This window comes from Chelmon rostratus, chromosome 14, assembly GCF_017976325.1.
Source record: "Chelmon rostratus isolate fCheRos1 chromosome 14, fCheRos1.pri, whole genome shotgun sequence".
NCBI lineage: Eukaryota > Metazoa > Chordata > Actinopteri > Chaetodontiformes > Chaetodontidae > Chelmon > Chelmon rostratus.
In genome coordinates, this window is record NC_055671.1 from 24,101,461 (window position 1) to 24,122,776 (window position 21,316).

General features: G+C 42.8%; 1 protein-coding gene across 2 annotated transcripts; it reads right to left on the reverse strand.

The window, feature by feature from the left end:
- Positions 1 to 632: 632 nt before the first annotated feature.
- Positions 633 to 18,969, reverse strand: cul5b (cullin 5b). 2 transcript variants are annotated; one of them, XM_041951835.1, is made up of 19 exons: positions 18,924 to 18,969; positions 15,190 to 15,299; positions 15,000 to 15,099; positions 13,556 to 13,732; positions 13,282 to 13,423; positions 12,893 to 13,038; positions 11,595 to 11,675; positions 10,407 to 10,500; positions 8,827 to 8,957; positions 6,124 to 6,231; positions 5,973 to 6,037; positions 5,746 to 5,878; positions 5,500 to 5,631; positions 5,188 to 5,311; positions 4,345 to 4,520; positions 3,483 to 3,644; positions 3,213 to 3,331; positions 1,166 to 1,289; positions 633 to 969 (listed from the first exon to the last, which is right to left on the reverse strand). In XM_041951835.1, the coding sequence occupies exons 1-19, from the start codon at positions 18,945 to 18,947 to the stop codon at positions 775 to 777; spliced, it is 2,343 nt and encodes a 780-aa protein (XP_041807769.1). In that variant the 5' UTR covers positions 18,948 to 18,969; the 3' UTR covers positions 633 to 774. The 2 variants fall into 2 exon arrangements, with proteins under 2 accessions (XP_041807769.1, XP_041807768.1); XM_041951834.1 differs by having other exon boundaries at positions 10,362 to 10,500.
- Positions 18,970 to 21,316: the final 2,347 nt, after the last annotated feature.

Sequence of the window (21,316 nt, forward strand, 5' to 3'; positions counted from 1 at the left end):
TGTCTCTGGGCACATTCGGTAGAGGGAGACAGATTAGAGATTATAGCCATATGCTGATTTCTTCCCCACATACTCCTTTTTACCCAGAAACAGAGGCTTGGCGGGGGTTGGAGCTGGCTCTGTGTTGGTTCTGGTTCAGTCCTGCGAACTGTGAAGTGCTTATCTGGCTCTTTATAAACACTGAATGTCCAGATTAAGTGTTTGATCACTTTAAGTGCGACTGCAGAGAGTCGTGACAGCATCGGGGCCGCGAACCAACCGGCTGCTTGACGCAGCGTCGCCTCCGCGTGAAGAGGGCAGCGTTTTGTTCAAGGGTTTGACGTGGATTAAAACTGGTATCTGAAAATATCGGCAGTCTAAAGTTCCTCAGCTTTTCCTGTCAGCACGCCTTCGAGACTCGCGCGAGCACGGAGCAGGAGCGCCGTCGCGGCCGCCCAGAGGAGACGTCGTGGCGTCAACCACAGACCATTGACATCAACAGCCTCATCTGGACAGCAAAGAAACCCCCTCCAACTAAAAACACTTAGAACCACTTGGTGAAGACTCCCACTTCAACGTTTGCTTTTTTTTTCTTTGTACAACTTTAAGGCAGGAAGTTCCACTTTTTTTTTAAATAGGTAGGTCTCAGTCTGAAATTCATGCCTCCCTGCACGAGATTGGATTTTTTTTGTTTTTTTTTTTAAATAGAGGACGGGGAGCCTGGAAGTATCTTAGTGTCCATCAGGCCTGATCCACTGAAACCAAAGTCAACACGGGTCCTCCTGACGTGCCGTGCTATGCCATGTAGATGAAGGTGTTTATATCGGTCTCATCCCGCTTTATGTACTTGTGATCTATCAGCCACTCGATCTGCTCCTTGATCATCTTCTTCTGTGGTAAAAACATGTTCTTTAGGATCTCCACCAGCTCCGTCTGCAGCTGGGCGTTGTTGATGCGCTTCCTCATCTTCATGATCTGGATTATGGCCTCCTGGACGTGGGAAACAGGTGAGAAAGATGGGTTATGTTGCAGCCTGCGAGTTTATACAAACACCACCACAGGCGTCTGATGGACGTCGGCGGTGGGAAGTGGAAGGTGAAGGCATTTATTCACAGCAGGTGGTGTTACATAACAGAGGAGAGGACAGCGGGGTCTCCACCTGCATGCTGCGAGCTCATCTCCATACCTGCGTTCTCAGTATCCTGAGCTGGACGATGCCCTCGTTCTCCTCTTCTCTCATTCGCTCTGTGGTGAGCTGCAGCCGACCAATCAGGTTAATCTTCCCCCTTTTCTGAACCTTTGAGTTTTTTCTGTAAAGTTTAATTAAAAAAGACAAACAACCTGAGTCAACAGTAAGCGTTTACAGATTATTTTTAATCTGAAGTGTTAAAGCAACAGTTTGTGAGCCAGGCTAGCCGTTTGCTCATTTCCAGTCATTATGCTAAGCTAAGCTAACCAGCTGCTGGCTGTAGCTTCACATTTACTGGGCAGACATGATTCAGCCCTTAACAAAAGAGAGGAAGTTCCCAAAATGTTTCATGCTCAAGAGCGATGACCACCTCAGTCAGGTTTCATTTCTCTTTAGGGATGAAAAAATAATTAAACTTTATTTATTTAAACACATTTTCAACTAAAGAAATATGTATTTAACGAACCAATGAATAAAAAAGGTAGAATATGTAAAAACTCTGAAAAAACATCAATTTCTAATGCTGTTAAACTGTTGCACTCACATACTTTAACATATGCTAACACTCCTCAATGCAAAAACATTGAACCTCACTTGTTTTGGCTACGATCTGTGTATCAAAGACGAGGAGACTGAACAAACAGCATTCCTGCTGCTGATGGCTGCATAGAAGCCTGTCAAAGTCAAAGTAGGAAAACTCACCTGAAAGAGTTTTCTTTTTGGAGAAATCACAATAATTGAATTTTTGTCTGAGTAGCAGGAAACACAAGTGAGCATCATCTACATCCTGCACTCGGGCTGCTTTTACCTCCACAACGCAAACTGGTCACTGCGTAGTTCCGGTCTTCCTTCGCCTCCCTGAGTCACCACAATAATTTAACTTGACTTCTGAATCACACACTGAGGCAACGCTCAGGTGAAAGCAGCGTTCAGTGTTTGGACATTTTGTTTCAGCTCAGAGATAAAAGAATTTAAAGGATAACTTTAGTTTTTTACAACCTGGACCTTATTTGTAGCATTAAATACGACCATTTACTCACCCAGACAACTTTGGTGGCATTTGGAGTCGTTTTGAAGAAATTAGCCCCAGAGGAGCGGCGCGTATATCCGTATAATGCGAGTACTCGGGGCATCCATGCGCAGCCTCTATATAAGACATAATCTGCGGCGAAACTCGTTCATATTCCAATATTTAGTTCTGATATGCTGGTGCTATTCCCCTCTGAGCCGGCGGTCGGCTAGTTTAGCTGTAGTTTGGCACAGTTATGGTTCGTTAGGCGTTCGACCGCCGCAGTCAGCCGTGTTGTGGCTGGCTGCTCGCAGCACGCGGCGTTCAGTAATGACATCATCCACATCAGAGGTAGTTGTCTAGAGACACTAGATCAGGCATGTCAAACTCATTCCATAAAGGGCCGTGTGGCTGCAGGTTTCCGTTCCAACCAAGGAGGAGCACACCAGGCTGGAATCAATTAATCAGCTGATTTCAGTCTTCAGCTGATAACTAAGTGATCCCTTGATGTTGATTGGTTGGCCTGGTGTGCTCCTCCTTGGTTGGAACAAAAACCTGCAGCCACACGGCCCTTTATGGAATGAGTCTGACATGCCTGCACTAGATGTTGATAACATGCCACCACGGGCTCAGAGGGGAATAGCACCAGCATATCATAACTAAATATTAGAATATGAACGAGTTTCGCCGCAGATTATGTGTTATATAGAGGCTGCGCATGGATGCCCCGAGTACTCGCATTATACGGATATACGCGCCGCTCCTCTGGGGCTAATTTCTTCAAAACGACTCCAAATGCCACCAAAGTTGTCTGGGTGAGTAAATGGTCGTATTTAATGCTACAAATAAGGTCCAGGTTGTAAAAAACGAAAGTTATCCTTTGAGTCAAGAGCAAATCAACTGATGACAGAGCTAACAGAAGAGCAACAACAAGGCTAACATCTACAAGTTCCTGTGCCTTTAAACTTCCTGCAACGTGCTAGTTAGCATCTAAAAGGATCCAGAAACATTGTGAACATGCTGACTTTTCCTTACATGAGAGAAAACTCCTGGTTGACGTAGAACAGCGTTCCTTCTGCAAAGTCTTTGGGTGAAGACACCACGGGGTCGTAGGACAACACCTGCCGCTTGAGTTTGGGAAACGCCACCAGAGACTGAGAGAGTGAGGAAGCAGTGGAAATAATCAGGTTAATAAAAGAAGCTGCTTCAGTTCTGAAACTCAACACTGGCATCGCTGCAGCGACTAAACCTGCGATTCAGACAGGTGAATGTGCCGACACCCGTCTGCAACCCGTCTCCAATTACCCAGAGAGTGCGTCGCAGCTCGGCGTCCGGCAGCTCGGTGGCTAGCTTGAGGTTTTCAAAGCTGATCCTCTCTCTGGGTCTCTGGTTCCAGGCAAACAGCACAGCCAGCTGGAAGGTGGTCACCTCCAGGTCGTATTGGCCCACCTCGTTCTTAAAGGTTATCTGGAGAAGTGAGATTTTATTTAGTCTCTCTCAGGTTCTTTCACAGAGAGAACAAAACAGAACTGTTGTGGTCCCAAAAAGGATTGATGATACGTGTGTGCAGTATGTGGAAACAATAGCTGGAAAATATTTGAGGGATGTTTGTTTGAATTCCAGCCTTCACTCACAAATCATGTCCTTTCACGTGCAGCATATTTATAAGAAGTGGATGCAAATTCAGATACCAGTTACATCTGAAATACACACAAAATCTATGCCGAAATTACTGCTCTTTAAGTTTGGATGCTCCGTTATGACGTGAGTGACTGACGTTTGAAAGGATGCAGAAAAGTTATGTTAAAAAAAAATAAAAAATGTCTCCACAAACTTAATAAAAAGCTTGCAGATCAAATAGAACAATTGACAACAGAGCAGCTAATTAGCATCGTTATCTTTTATTTCATTTTATTTGTCTTCAACACCTCACAACGTTTGCTCTCCTTTCGGCTCTGATTTGGTCTCCACCACCTCCTGACTGAAACATCTAGTTCACCAGCTAGTCGCTATGACTGACTGGTGGTGCTGAGCAGGAAGTAAACAGAGGGTTCGTCAAGCGTTTTCACTGTAGTGAGACTTTCCTGAAGGCCGATGAAGCCGCTCGCATAGCTCTGAGTCATGTGCAGTGTGTGTGTGTGTGTGTTTCTACGCGTGTGACACTCACGATGCCGTTGGACATGAGGTGATGCCAGTGAAGCTTCCTGCCGCTGTGGTTCTTCTTATAGAAGTCTTCTACCTCTGGTATCAAATCTTCCAGCTCTGTCGGCAGAGAGACGAAAACCTTCTCGCTGCTCCTCGACCAGGCTCCGGCGTTCAGGATCTTTATGTTGACCGAGTCGGCTGAACACAGGGAGACATCGCAGTTACTGACTGACGACCGCTCACAGTTAGCACGTCTTTAACTTACAGTCTAGAACGAGGATTTAACGGAACAGTTTGAAATTTTGGAAGCATGCACGTTTGCTTTCTTGCAGAGAGTTAAAGAGACGATCGATGCCTCTCCCATGTCTGCACAGAAAATATGAAGCTGGAAGCAGGTTTAGCGGTTAGCCTAACTCAACAACGAAGCTCACAAGTCGTATGTTTCAGCGCTTCCACGTTTCTGTTTGTGTCGGGATTTAACAAACAAGTTTTAACATGTTCATTAGTGAGCTTGAGAGGTGTTTGCAGGTGTATTTCTGAACTCTGGGCAGAGCCAAGCTAGCCGTTTCCCCCTACTTCCACTTTCTATGCTAAGCTAGGCTAACTGCCCATTGGCTCTAGTTTCATATCCAGCACGCAGACATGAGAGTAGAATCAGTCTTCTCATCTCACTAATTTCCCCAAATACTGAAATATTTCTTTCAGGAGCAATGACTTCAGTCATTTATTAAAGGTGGATTGTTGTGTCCTCGCGGCCCAGCAGCTGAAAATCTGTTTGTTTTTTTGACAGACTGTATAAAACATGGCCGACTTTATCACCTGCAGCGTGTGTGTGAAGTGTGAGTGAGTCTCTTCTACCTCTCACCTGGTAAAGCAAGCTTGTTATGTTTATGCATTTCTTTGAAAGACTGGTTGAGGTCCTCTGACACCTTGATGTCCTGAAACATCCTGGCCAGCTTGTTGACATAGTCGGCCGGCATTCCTACTTCCTGTCAGGACACATGACATCACAGGTAGACAATTTTTACAGGTGGTGAAAAACCTCCTCAAGTAATTCTGTTGGGGTTTTTTTTGGCTTAAACTTAATGTTTCTGCAACTTTTCAGATCAGTGGACAGTAAAGTGAACGGTAAATGTCACTGACTCTCAGACTGCACAGCTGTCCAATCAGATCTTACCCTGAGCCACTCCACCATGTTCTCCTCGATCTCGCTGTCCGCTGAGATGTCCAGGATGAGTCGACGGGTCAGGTGGGCTTTGTGGTAGCGCATGAACACGTCTTTGTTCTGGACGTACTTCAGCACTAACAGCTGCAAACGGCACACAGATGATTACTGACGTTCACGTTCAAAGTAAAGTTCTAATGGGGCTAATACAGAAAAGGCTGCTAACAAACACAAACGTGACGGTTCCCTGAAACGTACCACTTCCTTGAGTTTGGCCTCGATCTCCTCGGAGGTGAGCTTCTTGCTCAGCGGGGTCTTCCTCAGCAGCATGTCACAGTAGTTGGCCAGCAGCTCTGGACACTTGGACTCCGGCTGAGTTTTCAGGCCCACCCTGGAAGCACAGGAGAGGACAGCTAGTGCAGTCAGACTTCACTGCCTTCAGCATCAGAGCACAAACTGAACTTCACACCTGGAGCATCTCTTACCCTTTCTGTTTCATGGGGAGTTCTAACTTAAATATAGTGGCGTCATTCACAACAGCTTTGTACGCCTGCGGAGAGGTTGAAAAGAGTCAGTTTAAGAACATTTAGCGGCGGTGTGTTGTTCGTGGACTCATTAGGAAAAAGCTGAGCTCACTTTGTCTCTCGCTGTCAGGAAGCGCGGGTCGTCCTGAAAGGCCTCTTTCACCAGTCGACTGAAGCGGTTAAACAAGGTGAGCAGCTGCTCCACGTACTTCTCCGAGTCCTGCATCAAACAACAGATGATTAACCCACCATTCTTCATCTTAGATATACTAGTTTGACAAAATATCATTTCAAAGTCCACTGAGCAGCTTCGTGTGGAGCTTTCAACCACGAGTTCATCAGCTGATCGGTGATCAGTTTGGCCAGTTTGATGCATCAGTACTGAGGGAAGGAAGCAAACGGTTTAACTTCCAGGCCAGAGCAGATTTCAAAATCCAAACATTAAAGACACAAAAAACAAAGACAGAAGGAGCAGATAAACAAACTGATCTGACAGTCTGCTTTAACTAAAGGTTAAAGGTAAATGGTTTTGATATTTAACCAAAATATCTTTTCAGACTGTGGTGGAGAGGAGGACGCTGAATAAACTGCTATCCATCATGGACGATGATCGGCACCCTCTCCATCACACAGTGGACAGACAGCGGAGCACCTTCTCCCACAGGCTGCTACAGCTACAGCTACAGGAAATCTTTCCTGCCACATGCCATTGCACTGTACAATAACAGCTAAAAAAAAAAATAATAATACAATTCTTCTTACCACTACTGTTTGCTGCTTTTGATATTTTAATTATTATGTATATATTTTTTACTGCTTGCTATTTTGATATTTTATTCTGTATAGTTTGCTCTTTTTAGTCCTATTTCACAAATTTTCACTTTTTTCACTGTGTGTATGCTTACAGTCACGGTACACTTTATTTTTTACACACTGCCATTTGCTGTAGATATTCTTTTTGTGCAATACTTTTTCATTACTACTGTTTACTATTTTATTATTATGTATATAATCTTTTTACTGCTCCCTATTTTGATATTTTATTATGTATAGTTTGCTCTTTATAGTCTTATTTCACTGTGTGTAATGCTGCTGCTGCACTGCAATTTCCCAGCTTGGGATGAATAACGTCTATCTATCTATCTATCTATCTATCTATCTATCTATCTAAAATTAACAGATAAACAGTGGAACCAGTTAGCTAAATGAAGCTAAATGCTGTGTGATGCTCTCTGATATAAACCCATATTACCACATTGTCTCCAGCACGGCTGTAAACTTTTAGGCTGCTTACTTTTGATGTGTGGTGATATAAAATACCTAATTATGTTTTTCCAGCCATATTCCCTCCATTGTCCAGAGCTGGTTGAAGCAGGCAAATAGAAAGCCAAGCTTCCTCTGACACTTTCAGTTGCAATTCAGTTTCCCACTTTTGTTTTACATACAATGAGTTAGTCCTATCACAGTTATGTAGACATTTATATAGTCTCGATACAATTTTTGATGGCAAATTTTGGTCTGCCCCTCTCACCATTTCAACTAGTTCACTGCCCTCTTGTGATAAATGAGCCCTAATATCTGAATTAAAGAAGTGTCTTAATTGGAAGTATCTGAACAGGTCTGAGTTAGCCAAGTTGAATTCAGTTTTTACTTTCTCGAAAGATTTAAACACAGTCCCTTCAGTTAGAGTGCACACTGCTGTGATTCCCTTTTCCACCCATCTCAGAAAGATATTATCAAGCTGACCACTTCTGAATTTAGGGTAATGCGGGCCATATCAACAATTTACAGTCCCCTCCCAACTTGAATTTATTCACTATATCCCACCAAATCTTAAGGGTCGTTTAAATGATAGGGCTCACTTCTTTAAGTCCTGAACTAGCTTTGTCTCCAAGTCTCGATTGAGGTTGGCATGTATCATAGTTAAGTTCAATATGTTTCCATTTGGAATAATATTCTGTTGCGCACCAGTTAATCACATATCTCAACTGAGCAGCTAAGAAATATTGACTGAGTTTTCTGATTGTCCGACTCGTGTTTGTTTCTTCACTGAAGTGATGATGAGATCCCAGCAGTTACTATAGTAACTGACCCTTAAAACTTTCCTTTTGTGAAAGCTTTCAGACAAGTTTGATAAAACTGTTTTTACTCCTATTTATTGATCTTATTCAGTCTTTACTTCCTCTGTGCTCACGTCTCATTTTATCTTCCTCATCTAGCTTTTTTTTCTTTTGTGAAGCACTTGTGAAGAAAAGTTCTGTATAAATAAAGTTACCGTATTTTCTGCACTATAAGGCGCAGCGGATTATATGGCACACCTTCAATGAATGGCCTATTGGCCTAAACTTTTTTCATATATAAGTGCATAGAAAGTACCGTGGGGTTGCGTTATGCATCCGCCAGATCAGGGGTCGGCAACCCGCGGCTCAGGAACAGAAATCACATTAACCACATTTGATTAATATTTTAATTGCCTATAATTTAGCATATATTCATATTTTTTCATTGTTCAGTGAAGTAGTAATTTTCTTATTCAGGTTGACAGCTGACTGCACGCGCCAGTAAAAGGATGACGGCACGCAGAGAGTGGAATACCGCTGTTACTTCGGCCACGCCCCCTGACTACGATAGCCATAATTAACCAATATTGATCCATATAAAAGGCGCATGGGATTATAAGGCGCACTGTCGGTTTTTGAGAAAATTAAAGGCTTTTAGGTGCGCCTTATAGTCCGGAAAATACGGTAATTTTTATTATTATCATAGTACTGTCTTGGTTGGAATGATGTTCAAACATCGAGCACGTGACACTCACAGAGGTGATGGTCTCTGCTGAGGCCACCATATCAGCCAGACCAGCGCTCATGATGTGCTCCTCCAGGTCCTTCAGCATGGGCTCGATGCCGCTGGGCACTTTGTCCATGAGGGAGAACATCAGGTGCAACTCTGAGATGGAGAGAAAAGCAACATGGCCACTTTTAGAACGAGTCCACGGTGAACTACGGTAAATAAACCTGTGGAGACACTACAGGTGAAAAAACTGAACCGATCTGGAAATGAGTGTTCATCGTTTTGATATTTCAGAGATTAAAGGAAATCAAAAGATATCAAATAATGAAGATAATGATAAGCTGAAGCTGCAGAGAGAAACTCAGTGTCAGGCTTTTCTCCAAGTGCAGCAACAGAAACGTAAGCGGGACCTGATGGGATGTATTAAACACTGAGCTTTGATTTGGCAGCTGCATTATAGAAGCAGCAGAAGAAGAGCTGCTTTAAAATCCATTACTGTGGAGGTCCCACACACACACACACACACACACACACACACACACACACACACACACACACACACACACACACACACACACACACACACACACACACACACACACACACACACACACACACACACACACACACAATAATAATAGGTGGTTTATGCAGCCCAGACAGCGAGCAGACACCTTAATCATAAAAATGTTCAATACAGAATGTACTACAAGCTAATGTTAACGATCATTTATTACAGTGAACCATCAATGATCCACGAGCTCGTTTTAAGAAGTCTGAGCACGTTTTAAACACATGACAGATTTAAACTGTTTTTAATTCAGACAAACTTCCTGTAAAACTACTTTTACTTAATTAAAACTTCTTCTGTTCACTTAAACGATTCTATCTCTCCAAGTAATTGATCCACTCAGGTGTCTGTCCTGAACTGCAGCAGCAGCATCAAAGACGTTAAAATGGACCCACGGTCTCTCTGGTTACCTGTGAACTCCCTGATCTGAGAGAATTTACCACCTTAAAACTGAGCTCAGAATGAAAGAAAGTAAAACTATCATCTGCACCATCCTTCTCAAAAACTCACGGTTAAAAAATGCAAATGTGTGGACAGTTTAAATGAAAACAGTTGGTAGAGGTACAGGTATGTTCTGTGAGAGAGCGTCACAGAAGGTCAAAAAACACTGATAGCGGAAAAGTTAATATTGATGGATTTTGTTATTATTTGTCGTTCTTTTATTTGGGACATTATCATTATCATTCTCCAAGTTTTGGAACTGCATTTCCAATAATTAGGAAATGTAAACAGGAAGTAAGACGTTTTGGCAAACTGGTACCAGCCTCGACTCTCAGGCAGGTTCTGGAGTTCGGAGTTCAGAGTTCTTCTATGATTTCTGAGCAGGTTTACAGGTATTTTAGTTCCATTAAGCACGAATGCTCCCCCACAATCCTTAGTGTATCATCACACATTGATTTCAGAGGAGAGGGGGGGCGACACACGCACGTTCTACAGGCGTTCAGATGCTGGACAAGGAGGTTTGGTCAGGGCTATTTCCTGGTGCAAACCTGAGCTGGCCGAGCCTTTGGTGGGAGCGGTCCTGCCGTACTCACTCTCTGTCTCGTTTCGTTTGATCATGCCTGGACACTCGGCTAAGATGGTCTCCTTGAATGATGTGACGAGTGCGTTGACGCAACACTCCATCAGCTGGGAAGATGAACAGGAGGAAAACGACACAGTGGACATACATGAGAGGTACGTGCAGTATTAAAGCATTAATAAAACACAGCATTCTGGGAAATGCACTTCAAGGTCATCGTCATCGTCATCTCAAAAAACTGAGAATATTACAAAGAACCTTAAAGGATAACTCTCGTTTTTTACAACCTGGACCTTATTTCTAGCATTAAATAAGACCATTTACTCACCCAGACAACTTTGGTGGCATTTGGAGTCGTTTTGAAGAAATTAGCCCCAGAGGAGCGGCGCGTATATCCGTATAATGCGAGTACTCGGGGCATCCATGTGCAGCCTCAATCGCATAATCTGCGGAAACTCGTTCATATTCCAATATTTAGTTATGATATGCTGGTGCTATTCCCCTCTGAGCCCGTGGTGGCATGTTATCAACATCCAGCGTCTCTAGGCAACTACCTCTGACGTGGATGATGTCATTACTGAACGCCGGGCGCTGCGAGCAGCCAGCCACAACACGGCTAACTCTGCGGCGGTCGGCTACGAATACGCAATAACGAACCATAGCTGTGCCAAACTACAGCTAAACTAGCCGACCGCCGGCTCAGAGGGGAATAGCACCAGCATATCATAACAAAATATTGGAATATGAACGAGTTTCCGCAGATTATGTGTTATATAGAGGCTGCATGGATGCCCCGAGTACTCGCATTATACGGATATACGCGCCGCTCCTCTGGGGCTAATTTCTTCAAAACGACTCCAAATGCCACCAAAGTTGTCTGGGTGAGTAAATGGTCGTATTTAATGCTACAAATAAGGTCCAGGTTGTAAAAAACTAAAGTTATCCTTTAAGGCAAAAATATGAAATAACCAAGATCTTAAAAAATAAATACAACTGAAACAAATAAAGACTATAAATGTAAACAATGATGAAACTGGGATGTAAAATGTACAAAATGTCAAATCCAAACAACAGAGTTGCACTTTGGAAGAAACAACTTTATGACTTCAAGGCTCTTTTTTCCACTGACTAAACTGTTGGATTCAGCAAACTGAAACTCAGCAGTCAGACGCGACGCCGTCCTGCCGTGTGATTTACTCACTGCTTGAACAGAGTTACAGTCTCGTCTCGTCTCCAGGTATCGCAGCGCTCGTTTCTCCTCTTCCCTCAGCTTTGAATCAGCCTGGTGAAAAAAACACATTTATTTCACATAAAATACTCAACTCCATCTCAAAAAGCTTTACATATGCAACATACAGTATGTATGGCTGTGGTCTGATTAACAATGACTTATATAACGTAATACAGCTTGACCGGACATTTGAGCTCACGCTGAGCTTTAACAGACACGATGCTCCAGTTTTGTTTGAGTAAGAGAGGCGACGTGAAGAAGACGAGCATGAGATCAGCTGCAGCAGCAGATCACACAGCTGCCTGACTGCTTCGTCCAGCTGACTTCCTGCCAAGATCATCGAAACAGGCAACAGGAGCCTCAATAGAAGTCTCAAGCTTCTGCCTCGTGTGGTAAAATGCAACTGCGGGACAGCAGCGATCATCTTTGTTATGAGGAGTTCGGGGGTATTTTCTTTGAGCGGAGAGCATGCTGGGAGCAGCGAGTGAAAACTTCAGAGTGGAGTTATTACGAGGAGCAGGGAGCAGCAGCTACGTTTCATATTATCAGCTGACCTTACTTTAAAAATATATTTATATCTATATTCATGGCATGACTCCCCTTTTATAGAGAGACCGGCTATAAAAGGACATTAATCACAAAAGAACATGCATGAAGTAAGATATTCCATAAGTTTCCTGGTATTAAGCCTCTTAAAATTTCATTTTGTGGTGCGTGACTGATGAGATTAGCGTTCACCATTAGCTCTATCATCGCTGCACGTTATCCCGAGCCGGCAGGAGCAGCTGTGGGCCGTGAGGCGTAGTGGCCACACGCAGCAGTGCTGCATCATGTCAAGCCCAAAAAGGCCCAAAAATAATTTTTCTCATGCATCATTAGAAAAGGAGCAGCTGTAAAAAGGCTGAATACATTTTTCTGAGCCCATAAACACCCTGAAATTACTCTTCATATGATCTGAATTTGATCCATTCGGCCCAATAAAATTTGGGAAGTCCAGAAGAGCTGCACGATTAAAATATGTCATCTCATTCACCAAAGGGGGTCTGCTGTCACCCGGCTCTGCTGACTCTGTGAGCCCAGTGAGCAGCTTTCATGAGAACGAATGGAGCAACATCTTCTTAAAGACCCTAAAAACTCAGATGTGTTTTTCTCTAATAATCATGAACCTTTTTTCCAACTAAGCCCCGCCCACTTCAAACCAGTCGAAGGGAAACAGAAAAAAAAAAACCTGAACTGTTTATTCTGATGCGTCCTCGACTCATACTCACATATTTCATGTAGTTCTGGACCCCGTTCTGCTGAAGGTAGGCAGGCGCCTGTGTTCTGTAGAACCTCTCCGTTGAATCCATGTACGCCTTCTCGAAGTTGTCCCTGTAGATCTGCAGCTTGTCATCGGGGTTGGAGCACAGATTCACTGTTCAGACAGAAAAACAGAGCTGCTGTATTAATACCTGCAGTAGAGAGAACACATTTCTTGTTAAATGTGTTTTTTAAATATTTTTCTAGCATTTTAGCCGTATTGATAGTGACAGCAGAGATGATGAAGGTTTTGGTTGAGACAAGATGAATCTACTGACTGGTGACAGCTCACACTGATGGTCCTCTAAGCCTGCAGGTATCTGACCGATAAGGTGACCTGTGTAATTGTGTTTCTCACCGTAGGACTCTCGCACGCCGATGACCAGCTGGGAGTCGAAGGCCTCTCCCAGCCTCTCAGCGTGGACCAGCTTCATGGCGCTGTCCTGTAGCCTGTTTTTAATGTTGGAGAAGATGGACTCGTTCCAGGTGTCCAGCATCAACTGAATCCCCACAGCGAGGACAGAGACACATAATCAGAGTGTCGTGTTACTCACAATAAGATGAGAGCGTGCAACATGTTCCCACTGTGGTTTTCACAGCGAAGAAAAAGTTCTGCTCCCGCGTCTCCTCACCTTGCGGACGATGCTGTCCTCCACGTTGGACTTCTTGTTGCTTCCTTGCTTGCCCATCAGAGTGATCTCCAGCTGGCAGAAAGGCTTGGGCAGGATGTCACACTGCGTGAAGAACTTCCTCCACTCCACTATGTAGGCCTTCAGCAACGCCGTGTCGTCCTGGTGACTCAACACACGCTTAGAAAGAGTGAGAAACACAAGGCGGATTAACACCTGCAGAATCTGACTGACACACTGACAGGTGAGGAATATTAATGATGGTGAGAGGTAGAGAGCCACTGTGGTGAACCACCAACAGCAGCAGTTGCTGGTTTGCGAGGTTCACCGAAAAACACCACACAGTTATTGATGCTAGAAAGTTTTTAAACGTTTGTCTTCTTCCTGTACAGAATTCCACCATGAGAGGACTTGAATCAGTGCAGTTTACACACAGAGTGAGAGCACATTCGGTTTCTACTATCCACATAAATCAATAATGAATGACAAGTTCTGGTGTCAAGATCCAAGATTTGAATCATGATCTTGATACAGCTGCAGCTGCAAACCCACCAGGGGTCACATGATGAATATGATGAAAACATCTGCGTGGAAACATGCTGCAGACTTTAAACCGAGCGAACCGATCAATAAACTGAGAGACCGGCTTAATAAATCAAGTAGACAGTTTAGAGGAAACTTTGAAGTGAGGCTTTCAGAATAAAAGCGGGAAATTACAAATAAAAACATGAAAGTTTCTGGGTAAAGTGATGCAGTAAAATAGCCACTGTACAATTCTTCTTTGAGCACAAAATATCTCTGAACACATTCGCTTTCACTTACATTTTGAATTAACAACCGAACAGGACCTGCAGTGTATAATTTATATACATTTCAGGGCGTTTGATTGTCATTCTTTTGTCTGCAGCATATAAGAAAGTACATGTATTATAGTTTTATGTTCCAGTATCATTCAGTGGATATAAACACTATCTACGCTATCGTCTCTGTGGTTCTCAAGGTTCAGGGTCCAGGATCAGAAGTCCTCAACACAACAACCAAATATTTCTTTCCTTCTACAGTTTATTAATCGTTGTGCTCAGGTTATCAATCCATCAGCTGTTTATTCATCCCTTCGCACAGATTTGTTCCACATCAATGTTTTTTTTCTACATACGACACTGTGGGCTCTGTAGAAACGTATCATAGAAGTGAAAGAATATGTATTTTCTTCATTAACAGAAGCCTCAATAGACCAGAATGCAAAGCAGCTACCAGACATTTATGTAGTTACACCTTCCAGTTAGCGGAGGCAACAACTTCACACTCTTTTCTAGGTGATTTTTCTGTTTATGAAAACACAGAGGATGAAAACAGAGTAGTACAGAGAGTATAGAGCAGTTTAGACATGAAACGGCATCATTTCAGAGCTGTTCAGACAAAAATCCCATTATGATTCTAGTCTTACTGCTTGTGCTTGTTTGATGAAATCTAGGATGTCCTCTTTGAGGGCCTGGTGGATCTTAGCTGGACCTTTGTCATCCCACAGGCATACAGCGTGGACGTCTCTGTGGAGGCGAAGAGCAGAAACAATCTATTCCTGTTTGCCTTCAACATCAATGCCAAAGCTGACAGCAGCTGCATTACGGTAAACTCACGAGAACAGGTCAAACCACTGTTGTTTGGTGACGGACTCCTGCCGTAGCAGCTTCAGTACGATGGGACGCATCAGGTCCCATTTATCCTCAAACTGAAGGGAGCCTTTGTTCTGGAAACAGACAGGAGCGAAGTGAAATACATGATTCAAACTGTTTATGAGCTTTGTTTCTAATAGCTTCTTCTTCTTCTGTTAAATTTGCAGCAGATTAGACGCAGCAAAGGCGTATTGCTGCCCTCTACAGGTTGTCTTCTTTTGTTGCGTTTCACAGCTTCACAGTGAAAACTATTACAGTGTCCACCCAAAGTGATGCAGCTGTCTGAGTTGGTTCCTCAGTGGAACATCTAGATCTTCTCCTGGCAGCATCCAGCATCACCTGAAACCGTTCCAACTTCCCCTGTATCTCAACAGCACCATTAAAAACCACATCTGAGAGGAGCTCGCTCATACGGCTTCGCCTTATAACACACAAACTCAAGGTACCCACTCTGCAGCAGCTTCCCTTCAAAAGTCAAACACACCAAATTACTGTCCTCCTTCTCCCTCTTTGCTTCACACACACCTGCAGTATCCCAAAACACTGAGCCTCCGCTGACAGTGGCATGCCACATACCCCTCCCTTCTTCTCTGCTTCTGATCAAAGTGTGAAGAAAGTCACCCCGGTGTAATCTCCAGCTGCACTAATCTCCAGGGCTCTCCCCCTCTGACGCTTTGACACACATTCAATGATGACCATCGTACTTCTTGTAACTCTCACTGAGCGTAAGTCTCCAAGTTTTCCTCCTACAAACTTTCCAACCACATGTGGATCCTTGAAAATTCTGTCTGTTCGTGTCTACGCTCTCATCTCCACAAGCCCACTTTCCCCTCATTTTCTAACTACTTCTATTCCTTTTATCTTCAGATCCTCCGGTGTCCTCGTTTTCAATTTTGCTCTCCGTTTCCAGCTGCGACGACACTTTCCCATGGAAAAAAAATGAATCATACACTTCAACAGAGTGTATATCATGAGTCATATTTCCTAAAAATGATGCATGTCATATTCTTCTTTTTTCCAGCAGCATCATTGCTATGCTGAATATAAAAGTGGTAAACAAAATGGGCTTTTACAGGACTGTTACTGCTACATTCAGCTGTTCCTGCTCATTAAGATCATGTCAAAAGTCAAAAATGCTCATCACAATTATCTAGGGCTCTAGTCTGCTGTAGACCTGCATGGAGCTGATGTTACCCTGTCTGGGTCTGCTGTAGACCTGCATGGAGCTGATGTTACCCTGTCTGGGTCTGCTGTAGACCTGCATGGTGCTGATGTAGACCTGCATGGTGCTGATGTCACCCTGTCTGGGTCTGCTGTAGACCTGCATGGAGCTGATGTTACCCTGTCTGGGTCTGCTGTAGACCTGCATGGAGCTGATGTTACCCTGTCTGGGTCTGCTTTAGACCTGCATGGAGCTGATGTTACCCTGTCTGGGTCTGCTGTAGACCTGCATGGTGCTGATGTTACCCTGTCTGGGTCTGCTGTAGACCTGCATGGAGCTGATGTCACCCTGTCTGGGTCTGCTGTAGACCTGCATGGAGCTGATGTTACCCTGTCTGGGTCTGCTGTAGACCTGCATGGTGCTGATGTCACCCTGTCTGGGTCTGCTGTAGACCTGCATGGTGCTGATGTTACCCTGAGTGGCTCCTCTACCTGCTCTATAAAACAAAAGCACATCTGTCTAAATTATGGAGCAAATTATTGGGGATCTAACACTAAATCATCATCTGTAAAATGGCAATATTACGCATTTTCATCTAACACGGCATCCATTCTAAACTGAAATATTCCTCTCAGCAATCAAGATTGAAACCAATTCAAAACTTTTCATTGGCAGTGGATTCATTCTTATATACTTGATCGACTGACTGACATTTTTCTTCTTTAAGAAGGCTGTCAGAGTCTGTTCACATGCACTGCACTCGAGCATCAGATCTTTCATCTGTCTCAGGAACACACACACTTTAGATCTAGAGCTCTGGAGATCTGGAGTGGCCATATTAGGGTAGCAGATAAAAACAAGCAGCAGAATAAGGCTCAAACATTTAATTTGTACTGTATTTAGTGTTGTACTGTTATGACATGGACAAGCAATACTCCATCTAAAACCGCCCAACGGGGATGGAGTGAGAAACGACCATCCCCACTGGAGAGAGGTAGTGTTTATACCTTCATACCGCTGGTGCAGCTTGCATTATCTTTTGTTATAGAGAGGCTTTGGTTATTCTAACTGTACCCATTTCCCAACTATTTACATCCTAGGGCCACATTTTCACATATGCATAGAACAAATCAGGTTCCCAGTATGGACTGGGCAGCTATACATCATGCTCACATTGTGAATGTACATGCATAGCAAATAGCTACTTGTTAATCAAAACTGTTATATTAGTATTAAGAATTTAGAATTAAAAATGAATATTATAGAGTAGTCAGCTGGACTTAAATGAGTAGTTGTCTGTTTGGCCTGTCTGTAAAGCAGCTATGGTGTGTAAGTGTGTAACTATAACATGCACTGTATGACCTGAGCTTAATAAACACTACGTATACACTATACAGTGTGGAAAACTGTAGCACAGGTCTGTCAAGCTCCGGAACAACTTTGTTTTCTTTTGTAGTTTCCTCATTCAAGCTGAGACAATCCGGATCACATCATCCGGGCGTATTTCCTCAGACCTGACAAAGCTTCCTTCAGAGCCACAGACGGCACTGAAGCACAACTGTCTGTACGGGCTGAGTGCTGCAGGAGTTCCCCTTCAAAGCACTGGATGTTAGCTACATTTAAGGCTGTGGTGCAAAACATACAGGACTGGTCTAAAACATGCCAAACTGGCTCACTAAATCATGTGAAAATTAACCAGAGGAACATGTAAGTGACAGGATGCTATGAAGAGTGTGAGACTGTCATCATGTCGGAAGAGTGCACAAACAGAAGAGAGGTGGGACAGTAATAATTAATGCTCCAGATATTAGGGCAGATTAGATTAGATGCATGCTGTGGCATTGACTGTACACACAGTTAGTATTTTCCCTGCAGAAGTCGTGTGCTTTGACTGCAATGCCATCCTTCTGTAAGCGGTATACAGCTCTGGTCAGTGTCTCTTAGCTGTGTCACCTCTCCTGTCCCACTGCTTGACGACATGAATGATGACTGATTCAGACACCGCTAAAGGTTTCTGTCAAGCAAAGTTAGTTAGCAAGCTAGCATGTGAGGATTAACGTTCACTTAATGTACACAAACTAATACGACAGTTGCTTAATTAGCAGCCTTTAGCGTGAATTTTAAGGGGCTGGTCAGCTGCAGATTCCTGTTCCACTCACTGACAGATGATATGAGATTTGTAGCTAACGTATACACAGATAATAGTTAAATTTTAGCAAAGGTTAAGATAACGATATGAACCGGACCCGTTTTCTGTCTCCCTTTTTTATCCGTCTCCCCCGTATCTGCCTCTTTCCTTCATATTTAGCTGTGCTGAAGCTATTCCATTTAGCCAGCTAAATCACTGATAAGTAGCTAATGTTAGCCAGATGTAACTTAACTGCTCCCAGCTAAAGTCAACGCTGACAGCACAGTCGTGTACAGTCTCTGTGTGCTGTTCGCTGAGGTTAGAGCTAAACGCTAACATCGCACCACGCAAGTGACAAGCACTTCATCGAGCGTTAAATACAAATAATTGAATTGAAGTGGGTCTTACCTTTAGCAAATTAGACGTCGCCATGTTCCCTCAACTTATCCTCTCGTAAAATCTCGCGTGAACTACACGCAGAGGAAGATTAACCTTATCTCATCGCTGCCTCTTTCTCAGCAGTATTTCAGGTCATTATCAACAGTGAATCGTCATACATAGATCAAAGTATTTAATCGTCATTATTTTTGTTTTCTTACTTGTTGTGTTGTACAGTTGTAGCCTTCTGCCTATTGACCACACTGTACATTTAATTATTAATCCATGTTTAACAAAACTTATATAACATTTTACAAATTGTGTTTTTGATAAAATGTAGCGTAAACATGTGTTTAGTTTTGTTTTCTCGCCACGTTCTTGTACATGCTCATAATTTTCAGGATTTTTTTTCTTATAGTTATCATTAACTTTAAGACTATTTTTAAATGCCCCCATGTTATTCCATTTGCAATAATGAATTCCTACTTTTAATACTTTAAGTTCATTTTGCTGGTTATGCATCTGTTACATCTGTATTTTAAGGAGCTAAACATTTTCAGTGCATGGCTTTTACTTATAATGGAATATTTTAGCAGACTCAACTTTTTTTTTTTTTTAGCTTTTGTCAGATTTAAAGGTGAATGTTAATACAACATACCTGTTGTTTAGGCTAAATATATCAACTCCCTGCGTCTCTGATATGTCTGGGAGGCTGCAAAGAGTCAAGGTTATGTTGAACTGAGTGCTTGATAAGCTCAGTGTGTTTCTCTGCGCTGTGATTTGGAGTCACCACAGACTGGTGTGCTCTGTGCACCTGGACAACACTACAGTAAGATACCTGCACTGAAAATCATCAGATTGTTTGGTCGCTAATTGTTTTGCTTGTTTGTTTATTTACCTGGCTCTAGGTAGTTTCCCGTTTGTTGACATTCATTCACGAAAAGCTATCATATGACAACCAGCTATTACTTTCACTTCCAGGATTTACGGGGAAAACCCTCTAATGCTATTGTTGCTCTTCAACTACAACCACTCCCAGTATTAGCTCTGCAATTAGAGCTGAAAGGTTTAGTGAATTAATCAATTATATGATGCCCAGACAATTAATCAGCAACAATTTTTATAGTTGCCAGATACGTTTTATAGTCCATGATTAATCAGTTAATGTAGAGCGTGGATTGCATAAGAACATAATGGGATGGTAACGATTGTTACAGGTATTAGTCAAACCCTAAGGTTTTCTTTTCTTTGTCAAGTGACCGTGGTGTAAGCCGGATAATGCTCCCTGTCCTCCACCAATTCCTGATAATGAACACCTGGTCCAGCATTGTCCCATACTATCAGTACTAATACAACTCCACTGCAACTACAACTACTATATCTACTATAATACTACTTCTAGCGTTACTTCCTTTACTGGGATCATGAGCCTCGACGAAAAACTTGACCAGATGCCAGAAATTATGCTTCTTTTTTGTCAATTAAATTTTGTTAGTGAAAATATTTTAAAGCAGACACAGACACAGTACAAAAGCTGATTAATGTTGATGTAGAAGTATTGTTTTCACAAAGCAGGATTTATGTTTGACAGGACAGCCAATTTGTTGAACATTATATAACTCTGAATATGCTAACTATACGTTCAAGAACAGAGACTTGATTCAACAGTGTACTGTTCTTTATTCTTTTCATGTTTTCAGTTTTGTCACCACATTAGTTCTATATGTTCTTGTGTTGCTTTTTTTTTCTTTTTTCTATTTTAAGCCGAGAACAATTTTTTAATACTCTGATGTACAGTTAAGCTCTATTTCATTCAACCCTAAACCCCCCAGATTCCCAGAAAAATGCCAAGAACAGGAGAGGTAAGTAACAGGTTTCTGTGGGGCGCTCCAGGTGGTTGCTGCCTCTAAAATGTTCTGAGTGGTTGTTCAGGTGATGTGGGCACACTGGTCTACCGCTGCTACCACAACCCTCAGAGATGCTGCTAACACAACATGAACTTCCACCACTGCTACTAGTCTGTGCAGTAGTACCAGTGGTGGTAATTACCAGATCCATTACTACTGGTCCTACTGTTACAACTCCCTCTTTTATTATCTTTATTTATCTTTTAATAACCTTCAGTCCTCTCAGCACAACCGATAACAGATTAGAAAGACTGAGCATCAGGCAACCTGTAAGACCGTGTACATGGGGAATACTCTGTAACACTGGAGGTGAGAAAACAATATTTACACAGCTTCGAGGACAGTTTTTGTGTCTTACAACCAGTATGGTGTTTGTTATCATTCTTCCTCTGTCTGGATATTTTGGTCAAATGCTTTCTTGCATGAGAAAGAATGATTTTCACCTTCATAGAAAGATAACAAAGGCAAACAGAGGTGATTTCATGGCAGAGAAGAAGTTTCTGAAGGCTGAGATAT